An 11791-nucleotide genomic window follows, 5' to 3' on the forward strand; every position below is an offset into this window, starting at 1 on the left:
TCCGGTTCTGGTGCTGCCGGACTTAAACGTTGTTCCCGGACTAGGATGTTGCTACCGGAAGTTTGAAGGATGCCTTTTCCGACGCTTCAAGGGATCCAGCGGCGTTACTTCGGTTCTAAAGGGTGAGGGCGATTGGTTAACCGTGCGGCTGCGACTTATCCGTTGGATTTTATACGGGATCCGGGGCCACATTCTCTGGATACAGCGGCTTTTTATGGAAACAAGCTCACTTCCCCGCTCAGTTGTTTTTGTTTATGTTTTAGATGACAGGAAGAAACGTGCATGCGAAAAAATTAAGCGATAATTTGATTTATCAAAACAACAATATAGATTATCGTCTTGATAATTAAAATTTATCAAATCGATCAATCTACGTTATCAAAACAATAACTCAAACTTATTAATGTTGATAATGTGATTTATCAAATTGATAAGGCTTAATTTTTCTGCGTGTTACCCAACTGGTTCGACAGTTTGCCGATTGATGGTTCTGCGAAGGTGGAATTGCCGAAAAGGATGTTTTGGGTTGGTGAAATGTTGCTTAGATTGCTTCCCGCGGCCTGTTTCATGTGGTAGGATGACTGAAGCAGATCCGAAGGAATCTGACTGCTGTGGAGATTTGATGACGTTCTACCCATTTGACGACGGATTCGGCCGGGCTGAAATTGCTGTTGCAAGTGTCGCAGCATGTGGCCACTGCTATTCGTGTCGTTGTGCTGCTCGATGCTTTGGAGCTGATCGGCGATGATACGTCAGTTCCACAGTAACCTGGTGCCTTCGACGCACCCACCTGAGAGGAGAAACAAAAAAAAACGTTCAACTCGTGAACTTCTCCCTAACCACTAACTAATCCTACCTGCAGCGGTTCGTCCTTGAGCACAAACGGCAACGCAATGTGATTCACCGGGTCCGGTTACGTGTCCATGACCCCGACCTTCTCCGTCCACGCCGCCGACTTGCGACGCTTGATAGTGGTGGTGCGGTCCTCCGTGATTCCCTTCATCATGATGCCCTGCGGATGCTGCTGCTAAAGAGGAAGAAGCAAACGAAGTTGGTATTCCGCTGTCGATTAGACCGGCGCTGCTGCTGGTGTCGATATTGTTACTGCCGCGTAAGAAGTGGGCGCGGTATGACGCAGGCGTGGTGAAAGTTTTGGCCACCGAACATCGTCTAATCAGCCGCCGCAACTGGCATTGGCACAGGCTCCGATCGAAACGCCGCATAGTCGGCAAAGTCATTTCCACCGGCAGCTGGTTTGCTCACCAGCGACGCCCCAAACACCTCCAAAACCTAACTTCTGCTTCGGCACTTCAGCAGCAGCAAGTTCGTCCGTTTTAGGTGGATTAAAATTGTCCAGTTGGCCGAGGATGCCGACCGACTGCGGGCTGGGACACATTTTGAACAGATTGTACGCGGTCCTCGTCGCGTCGTGCGTCACGAGCATCTCCCCGGCGTAGGTGTTTCGGTGAGTTGCTGCTGCCGACAGCTGAGCTCGATTTGCAAAAGCTGATGGCGTCTGAAGCGTGCGAGTGGGCAAAATGGAAAGATGATTGTCTCGTAGCTGACTCTTGGAGTAGTATCTGAAGGAATGGAGGGAAATAAGGAAGGTTACATTATAAGTAACTTTTATGAAAAAAAAGTTTGAGTATTTCTGTCAACTTACCGGTTAGCTGACGGTCCAATCGCGGAAACTGATTGAACCCGAGGTGCTGCGGTCATCGATACTACAAGCAGTCGCAGTTGCAGCTTCCGTCGGACCACCATTTGGACACCACCCAGTGGGAGTGGGTTTGCGCAGGAGGATAAACCCCAACTCCTTCCCCCACGACAGGTCCGCGAACCAATTCCGACCATCCGCGTTGATTCAGCGAACCAGTTCCAACCGTCCGCGTTGAGTTCCGATCGTCTACGTTAAATTCCGCGACCAGTCGACTCCTTCCTCCACGACAGGTCCGCGAACCAGTTACAGCCGTCCGCGTTGATTCCGCGAACCAGTTCCGACCGTCCGCGGCGAATTCCGTGATCACTTACGAAGTTCTGTTGAAAGAAAGCGTGTTTTCATTTTCCGACCAATTTGAAATGTCAAAACAAAGGATTATTTTTCTCTTCCGTCTGGGATTGCACCTTCCGGATTGTCCGGAAGAGGCAAAAACAAAGAGAAAACTTCTTCCTCCAACATATTTTGCAACGTCCGAACAATTTTTTTGGCCATCCGAATTGTCCGGACGTTGCAAAATATGTTGGAGAAGGAAGTTTTTTGCCTCTTCCGGACAACCCGGAAGGTGCAAATCCAGACGGAGAAGAAATATAATCCGCAAGGTGCATAACTGTAAAAATCCACTCAAAATCAAGTTCAGAAAACCACTCATAGAGTTATCTAAGCTGAGCTCACGCACACTAGCACCCCATTTGTTTTGCTGGAGGGTACAAAATTTAACCCCAATATTTTTCGTGTACGTACACGCAATACATGCGCACGTAGATAACTCTATTTTCAGTTCGAGATCCGAACTTAATTTTGAATGGAATCGAACTTGATTATGAGTATCTCCAGCCGACCGTGGCCCACCCTTTCATCCAAGACAACAACCGTACTTGCGAGGAACACGTTTCGGGAAGAATACTGAGTAAATAAGGAGTTTAGTATATTTCACTTACTTACTTTTTACTTTTGTTGGCGCTACACCATTAGTATATTTCAATGAGCATTTTTTCCATAACGTGTATTTTTGGCCAGATTTTCTGGGTTTCTGTCAACGTATCAAACTACTTTGTTTTCGTTTTTCGTCATCTCGTCTGTTCTCACCCGCTTTGTTCAACGTTTTTATTGTTAAAATAAGTTGATGGTGTTTAAAAAGAATTTTCCTTCATTTTCCGCGGACTAGCACCGATCGTGATTCTGCGGATCATTGGTATGTTGATAGCAAGGGTTGGTCCACTTCCGAAACCCTGTGGATGCGCGAGTTCATCTGCTTCAGCCTGACGATGGAAGCACCGCTTGCCGCTTCCATCAATGGCAGATCAAATGAACTAGCTGCATTAGCGAGGACACCAGTCCGGTCCGGTCAGGTACGGTGAGTTTTCTTGGCTGGTCGTTTTGCACGAGGACAAGGTTAGTCCCCGGGTTGAACGTTTACGAGTGCGGAGATTCGTTAATCGGGACGAACGCTGACGATTGCATTTTGCATGGCCGCTGGAAGCAGAGTACGCAGCATATCGGGACAACCGGAACGACTGTTCCCCACGACAAGTTGAACAAGGAATCGTTCAACCTGATCATCCTCGAACAGTGATTTAACCTGTTTGAAAACATCCAGCAAGCTGGCGCTCCCCTGAAGATCACCAAGTTTGTCGGCACCAATTATTTTCCCTCCGGCTGAGACAAAACACATTCGGCTCCCACGACAAGTTTCAAAGTCCCCATCGAAAGATCTGCATCGGAACCCGTTTCAAACAGGAGCTCAGCCGGACTTTCTTCTGTTTACCGTGCCAGAACCTATTTTATGGTTTGAGCCCGTGTTTGAGCCTGTAACCCACTTATTTTGAAATTCAATCGCAGATAAATTTACCTGTTTTGATTCTTGAAAATTATGACGCCGGTAGTATCCCCGCTCATAACGTCTTGCGCCGCGCGCTCCTGGGCACCGGGCATTTCGGCTTGACCGCGTTCGGGGAAATAGCATTTTACAGTCGACTCCCTGCTTGTCAATATCCAAGGGACCGTCGAGGAAGAGAATCATGGCAACGTCCATCAAACAAAAACAAACTAATGTCAAACACCATTTAAAGCTTCGTTTCGCCAAGAAAAATGTTTATGCAAGCCATGAAAACTGAAATTATTGACAACCGGAAGAGATTTTTAAAGCAAACAGAATCCAAGGGACAGTCGAGGAAGAGATCCGTCAAGCAAGGGAAAATATCGAGGAATGAAGATAATTGAAGTATGCAGATTGAAGGGACTGAAGAATTCATCGATAGATGGAGAATTATTGATATCGAGAAGATCGACAGCCAAAGATCCGACTGTATAAGAAAAAAAATGATGGCAATTTTTATCACATCAAACTACATATAATATTTCTTGAAAGGTTCGTATTGGCCTTGAATGATCAACTTTCTTTTTGGCTTCTTTCAGAACAGACGTAGCATTTTAGGGGGGAAAGCACAGACAAACAGACGTGACTCTCCATACAAATAATTTTTGAAATTCATCGTCCTTCATCAAACCACCAAATCACGGCGACGCCAGCGCTGCCTGGTGAGCTTATGCCGAAGCGCAGCCCAAACATACCAATACAAACCCATTACTGTCATGTGTCATGTCAGTGTATGCGTGAGACAATCAATCCTTAACGATTGTAAACATCAACACCTGATCTAAATAATGTTGTTGTTGCTTGTCGTCAGTACTCGATGCAATAAAAATTAAAATTAACACCGACGGCTGAAGATGACGGCCAAACCATGCGGCAGCATCAGCAACGACGCACCACAACCACAACGACAGAGACCAAACCACTGGTCCTCCCCGTTGCTCCCAAAATGGGCGTTTCGAAACATCCGCGGGAAACGTGTCCACGGCGCAGCAGTGGCGAATGAGATGAAAAAAGTCGCAAAGATTCCAAAAAACGCTGCCGCAAACTCTTACATCGAAACAGAACAACTGTGGATGAAGATTGAGTGGCGCTCACGATCGACGCAACATCCCCAAGAGGACGACCAGCAGCAGCAATCTGAATAGCAATCCATGAAGGATAAGCAGGTTGCTCCGAAGGAGATGACTTCACCTCAGAATCTGGCTTTCTCCGCAGTAGCGGACTCATCTGACCCTGGTCGAAACTGCCCCAATCTTGTCCCGCAAAGCCTGGAATGTGGATCACCGTTAGAATTCCTGAATTCTATCATATTTTGTTTTGTTTTCATTTGCTGCCACGTGCTCACGCTCAACTTTACAACAACAAAAACACATTACACACACTGAGGAAAGACGGGCGAGCTGTCACGACAGCAGCGCCATCAGCGCCGGGTGAGTGGATGCCGAAGCTAAATTGCATTTGAAATAACCGTTTTGGCTCGGTTATTGAAGGACGATGGTTCCGAACTCGAGTGTCCCGTCTGTTTGTCTGTGGGGGAAAGGGTGTTGAAAGGTTTGGTACTATTCATTCAAATACAATGAATTTTTTTATATATTCTCAAAACAAATACCTTTTTCTTATAGACATGATAGTAATAATGTAATAGAAGTTTTGTTATTTTTTATGATTCAAAATCATACCGTGCGATTTTCGTAGTACCCCGTATCAGTAAAACTCCGTTCACACTGATCATTTTAATCACATTGCTGGTTTGGGATTTGGCGAAAAGTATAATCAACAAAAACTTCAATTAAAATTTGTACCAGCCTTATGTACCTATTTGTTCAATTTTTGCGTTCTTGAACAAAATTCGAAAAAAAAATCCTTGCAAATTTCTCAAAAACAGCATCTAATCATGCGGTTGAATACAAATGTTAATTGAACATCAAAAAAACTAGTTATTGGGTCCTAAAATTAAGCTTAAATTTGTGATATTATTGTTCACAAGAAAAATAAGCTTTACTAAGTACAATGACCCTTTGAACGACCGCAAAGGATTTAAAATGGATTTTTAATTCAATTTCTAAAAATTCACTTCACGGCCCTTCTTGGCAGAAAAGCTTCTACTTGACAGCTCGATCCAGGGGGGCCATAGTTGATCCATCGAAAAAATGTTGTCTTGTCAATAACTTTTTTTGCATAAAAATTAAAAAAAAGTTATCAGAAATGGTTATTAATCGTGTTTCTTACCGTTGTTCATAAAAATTGACAAAGGGCTTTACTACCCAATTTACAACATTTAATCAACAACATACCCGAAAAAGCTTAGAAAAATTGAGAAAGAAAATAACTGTTAGTCATGGAAAACGGCTTTAGCGAAAATGATGATTAGGGGATATGCAAATTCGGGTAATTTTAAATTTAAATAAACGGCAATTGGCGTAAGTGTCACTTCGGGGAAATGGCATTCGGGGAAATGGCTGATTAGGGGAAATGGCATTCGGGGATATAGCCGATTAGGGGAAATGATATTCGGGGAAATGGCATTCGGGGATGTGGCTGATTAGGGGAAGTGGTATTCGGGGATGTGACCAATTAGGGGAAATGATTTTCGGGGAAATGGCATTCGGGGAAATGTCATTCGGGGAAATGAGCTAGACCCGTCGCTGAACGTAAGCAAAACAAAATTTGTTATGTTCCATACATGTCAACGAAGAGTTCCAGAGCTGAGTCCCATAAGGTTTGGGAACCAAGTGGTCGAGCGAGTCTCCCACTTCAAGTACCTTGGACTTGTCTTGGACGAAACCTTGTCATGGGAAGCGCACATCCAGCACTCAAAACGTTGTATAGCGCCAATCTGCGGAGTCATCAGGAAACTAGCTTCTTTTATACCATCTGTTTGGTTGTTGAAATTGTACTTCGCCCTTGTATTGTGATTTCGGAAATAAATCGTAATAACAGCGCGAGTGTGTTTCATCTCGCGAAGCAATTTTGGGTTGTTTCTTTTCTGAGTGTATCTCAAATGTCACATTCAAAACCAAAACAAAATTTCGCCGCGGCACCAAACTGAAATTTCGCAAGTGGAGTTGCGAAGAGACTAGCGCCGCAACAAAAGTTCTGCCAGGAATCGCTTTATGGGCGTGAATTTGATGTATAATTCCATGAAGTACAAGCCTAAAAAGGCTGATTACGGCGAGTACGTTCGTTAATGTTTCAAAAGGTCAATCAAAATTTTATATTTTCATGAGCCCACCAAATCAGCAACCGGATCAACTCGTGACGGTACTAACGGACCAGATTGACGGTCACTCGGTAATTTTGTTGAGGCCAGATAGCAACCCAGCCCAAGATTGTGATCAAAACTTTTGATATTCTGTGTCTCCTCCTAAAGCTGGGAACAAACTCAAAATCATCACATGACCCAACGAAAACAATTCGGATGCTAGTTTGAACCCCTAATGTTCCGGAACATATGATTTTAATCACTAACTAAACATAATTGTCCCAATTTTTCATAAATCCAAGTAGAACTCCACGATTTTTTTCAACGACTCAAGCAACACCAAGCATTCAAAACAAAAAAAGGTAACACACTGATTCAAAACAGTTTGACAGATATTTCGCGACAGAAAATCGTCGCGAGAGTTAAACTCGCTTAATTCGGTTTAGTGCCGCGGCGACAATATAATCTAGATTGCAGTATCTCGCACCGAACTGGGGTACACCTGCCGCTTTCAGACTACGTGAACTCCAGACACTGCAAAACCGTTGTCTGAAGTCAATTCTTGCAAAACCCTACTTCTACCCAACACGCCAACTCTATATTGACGCTCCGGAAACTGTGCTTCCGGTTCGGGGACTACACATGCAGCAAACACTAGTTCACATGTGGAACATGTTGAAGGATGATGCCACCCACCACAATTTGGAGTTCGAAATAATTAACTCTATGACAAGACAAAACGGGGATATTCGGATTCCCCGGTCCAACACAGAACTCTGCAAGAACCGGGTTACCTACGTTGGAAGCAAATTGTTCAACGAACTCCCCAATCCCGAGCAGGGGTAAATAAAAAATGTTCGCGCGTGTGGTCGGTTCGGGAATTTCGGACACTAATCATAAACCGTTTAGCACTGATTAAAACAATTTATTGCGCGAACAGAAACTACACAATTTATTCTGAAACGCGTAGCTGTCTGGCGTAGTCAACGGTTTATTCGACGACACGACAAGCCACTCGCTTCCAAAAAGTGGGCACCAAATCGGCTTACCCCTCCGCTTCCTTTGGAACTCGAAACGTCAAACCGGTCGAACTGACGTTTCCCTGAAAAAAATGATAAAATCAGGAGCACTGCTACTTTGACATTTAGAAATGTCATTTTTTGTTTGTTTTTCGCAACGTCGTCAAATTCCTTCCCAACCTGGTTCTTTTACTCCGGAGTGGAATTATATGGCCACGGTGGCCACTCAAACGAATCTCGGATGATTACGCGTTGTTGGCCAATTTAAGGATAAGATCACCGACTTTAGGACGGATTCGGCTGTCGCTGCGGGAGCGGGCGTCGGAGTGACCGTACGGGTCGGAAGAGGAGAGCGACGAGGAACGTGATGGACGAAGGAGATCAACGGAATGATTCACGCGGTAAATCTCGGCAGCAACGAGGAAGGCAAGAAGGTAAAAGCACTCTACATACTGGGACAGCTGGTCCATTTGCTTAGGTTTGACTGTTTTGATTTTCTCTTTTCAGATTATTCTGTTCTGGACGACTTCGTTGCAGAGCGTAAGTGAGATTGATATTCGCGAAAAGGCCGAAGTTCTTGCACCTGGCGTTCCTGGCGAAGTTCTTGCACCAGCTGGACACGGGACAGCAAGAGTTGGATGATTACGACGGTGAAAAGAGATCCCATCTGATGGCAAACAAACGGTGCCAGTTGCCAAAAAGAAGTTTCTGCGAACAGCGCAAGGGTTACGAAAAAGTTTACGTGCTGGCGGTAAAGCCAAAACCCTCCGAAGAGGCAATGGGACTGATGGTCATCGATAAGCAGCTCAAGTACGTGCAACCCGTGTTCGCTGGCTTCAAAACGCTCAACAGAATCGAAAGTCGCCTGTACAAGACGGCCCTCGAGAGCGATGTAAATCTCTACTTTGCGCCTCAACCAGTGCCGGTAAAACGAACGCAGATTTGCCACCATGATGCGCGAAATCTTTAAGCACATCAACGACGACGGAACGATCAACGTGGACGAGTTCAAGATTATCTATATCGCGCCGATGCGATCGCTCGTACAGGAAACAGTGGGTAACTTTGGCAAACGCATCGCGACTCTGACGCGTGTCCAAGTTGGCCGGACATCATCAGCTTAGTCGGGAACAGATTGCCTCAACGCAGTTTGCTCGCCGGAAAAGTGGGACATCATCGGCAGAAAGCGCGGCGAAAAAAGTACACCAAGCTGTGTAGCAGCTTGACCTGCAGGGCATGACGGAGGCTAGCACACCGGTCGTAGAGGTCTGCCAAAGAAACTGCGGGTAGATTATCCTATGACTGACACTACGAGTAGACTGACGATGGTCTACTCGACCAGCGAAGACGAGCGGGCTGCCCGTGCCCAAAAACGCGATCAACGATACCAGCAGTTGGACGAGAAAAAGAGAAGATCAAATAGCAGTCGGAGAAGCTGAAAGGACAGATCATGCTGCAGAAAAGTTGTAGTGAAGGCGAAACAACGGGAACCTACAGGTGGACGACGGAGTTTATTGGAAATGGTGATAACTGTGCGTTAAGAGGCGTTGTAGAATGCAATAAAAACTCCAGGGGTGGAGGGGGGGATGTTTTCTTGACAATGATTCCGTTCATATGATGTCCTCGGCGTACTGGTAGACTGGTGGAACCGTTGTCGCGATGACCCTTGCAGAACACGTGGTCGGGGAATTTGACCAGAGCTTTTTATGGTCGGAAGTTGTCCCGCATCTGATGCGATCACCCTAAAGCGGACATTCTAGCATCATGACGCGCTGATCGTAGCATCCGGTGGGTTCGTCCTAGTAACCGCAATCGATTAGGCGTTCCAGCAGCGAAATTCCGTGGTTTATTTCGTCGAGCAAATCGTACTGGATAACCGGTAAAAGCTGTTTCGGGTCGCCTGCCATTGTTCCGTCACTTTCGCGGCACCAAAGCTTGAGAAAGGGAACAGGTAGCTAATCTTCTTGGCACTGCCACAGTCGTCTAAGAAATTGTTACTTAAGTACCTGTTCCACCCATAGAACCCACCCTAGAACTTGAACAACCGAGCGGCCGCGTCCGAAGTGGCAATGGTTGTGGGCGGCCTCACTCAGCTGGAACTACTTAAAACTTGTTATTCGGTTCTTCTCTTTCCCCAGAACCTTCTTGGGATCCTTTTCGATAAAGCTATTCTTGAGTAGTTCTATAACGTGATACACCAACGGAAGAAACCTTCGCGACAACTCGATCTACTCTACCGTCGTTTTTCTCGGGAGCATCAACTAATCCCCAATAATCTAGTAGACCATTCCGGGAAAAAAGTTTTGCCAGCAAAGCCAGTTTTTCTGAAGCAAATATCCCGCGAATTATCCACGGCTTCCGACAGCTGACGCGCCACAATCGTTCCCCTTCCTAGTTTCCAAGAGCCAGTCCCGAGAAATGCCATACAGATTGTCGTGTTAAATCTGGTTAAGCACCTGCAGCCGGTTACGCCAGCCTCAACGAACCGATCCGCTTTTGATAAGTTCTAGTTCCGGCAGCAGGAAGCTAGAATTCTTAGGACAAAAATGGATAGTCCTTCGGAACGGTTCCGGAACTTCGTACGGCCTGAGCAGCTCCAACCGTTTTGGTACCTTGTCCTCCAGACATTCTAGAATCTCCTTCAAGCCAAATGGTCGCTGTTAAAAACGGAAGTGTTTCGGAAGAGGCCGTTAAAGTCATCGGAGGGATGCTTCGTGCGCTGTGCGTGTTATTTGAATATAACATAATTTCCGTCGTCTTCGCGTCTTGGCCAGGGCACCGGTCAATGCCGTAATGAGACCAAATTCCGGCGTTAGAAACGCCGGGAAAGAATCTTGAACCTGCGAATTTTCCAAAAAAGTGAATGAGGTTATGACCAATGTAAATATTTACATTCAAACAGTGTTGCGAGTTGATTTAAATTTAAGCAAAACCCGAGGGGTCTTTCAATTTACCGTGACTTTTGTCAATCACGGTGATTTCACGGGATTCACGGTGGGACCTGTTTTAAATCAGATTTTTGCACCGAGTGTCTTGTCGTGTCGTCGGTTTATTACTGACTATATTCTAAAGGGGACAGTACATGAGAAGCGAGCCGGGGAGAAATCAAAAAGAGCGAGGATCACCTCTGCTCACTCTGCTCACTTCAGGGACAGACAGGGACGGAATAACATTTATTTGTGGATCACATTTAGGCTGGTAGAATTTGGAATTTGATCTCTCGCGCGATCATACCGGCCGCCTTGGAATCACTCTGATTCAAACATTCTTCTCGCTGTTACAACTACTACTACAATTCCCACTGATTTGTTTTGGTTCTGTTCCTTATCTCTTATCCGTTATCTTCGTCACTTATGTACTACTTCTACTGTATCTATTGTTACCCTAGGTCAAGTCAGATTTTTTGTTTGCTTATGTACTACGATCGCGGCTGCGGCCGTCGATCGAACACGGACAATATATATTGTTCTTCTGCTGGGCTGTAAACATCGTGCATTTCGCTGCAGTCGAAAATGCATCGATTTCGCCACGGATTTGCTGCTTTCTGGACCGGACTGGACATTGGACGATCAACCTGGATGCCGCGCTGCTGCTGGGGACACTTCTGGGGTTGATTGGTGTCGTGGTGTGCTGCAAAATGCTGATTTTTGATGTTCTTTTCAGGTGGCATCAACATGGCGTCGATCGACAACAGGTCGACCTTGAAATTGGGTTGGAACTGGGATGTGCTGCTACCGTCTGCTGGTGTAAATTCGCCATGCTTGCTCTGCTGTGATTGATCGTCTGTTCGTTGCGGGGGTGGATGCTTTGAAGGGCTGCGGTTGTTGTTCGACGGCGTGCCGCCGACGTCGGTTGTCGGTTAGTCTGTCTGCTTGCTTGCTGCTGTTAATCTGTGCGCTGATCTGCTGAACGCAAAGCCACCGTGCGTGGGTGGCGCCGTGCGCGATCTGCTGCTCTGCTGTCTGATACGATCG

The 11791-nt window shown here is 45.9% G+C and overlaps 2 protein-coding genes across 4 annotated transcripts; one reads left to right on the forward strand and one right to left on the reverse strand.

Moving 5' to 3' along the window:
* Positions 1–465: 465 nt before the first annotated feature.
* Positions 466–2086, reverse strand: LOC6052267. Of its 3 annotated transcripts, none has more exons than XM_038256978.1 (3): positions 1664–2086; positions 857–1580; positions 466–790 (listed from the first exon to the last, which is right to left on the reverse strand). In XM_038256978.1, the coding sequence occupies exons 2-3, from the start codon at positions 1236–1238 to the stop codon at positions 753–755; spliced, it is 420 nt and encodes a 139-aa protein (XP_038112906.1). In that variant the 5' UTR covers positions 1239–1580; positions 1664–2086; the 3' UTR covers positions 466–752. The 3 variants fall into 2 exon arrangements, 2 of the variants coding, with proteins under 2 accessions (XP_038112906.1, XP_038112905.1); XM_038256977.1 differs by having other exon boundaries at positions 466–1580.
* A 5720-nt stretch (positions 2087–7806) lies between these two features.
* LOC6031386 (putative U5 small nuclear ribonucleoprotein 200 kDa helicase) lies at positions 7807–9430 on the forward strand. The gene is made up of 2 exons (XM_038256980.1): positions 7807–8251; positions 8325–9430. Exon 2 carries the CDS (start codon positions 8488–8490, stop codon positions 8785–8787), a length of 300 nt encoding a protein of 99 aa, XP_038112908.1. The 5' UTR covers positions 7807–8251; positions 8325–8487; the 3' UTR covers positions 8788–9430.
* Positions 9431–11791: the final 2361 nt, after the last annotated feature.

Source organism: Culex quinquefasciatus, chromosome 2 (assembly GCF_015732765.1).
Source record: "Culex quinquefasciatus strain JHB chromosome 2, VPISU_Cqui_1.0_pri_paternal, whole genome shotgun sequence".
NCBI lineage: Eukaryota > Metazoa > Arthropoda > Insecta > Diptera > Culicidae > Culex > Culex quinquefasciatus.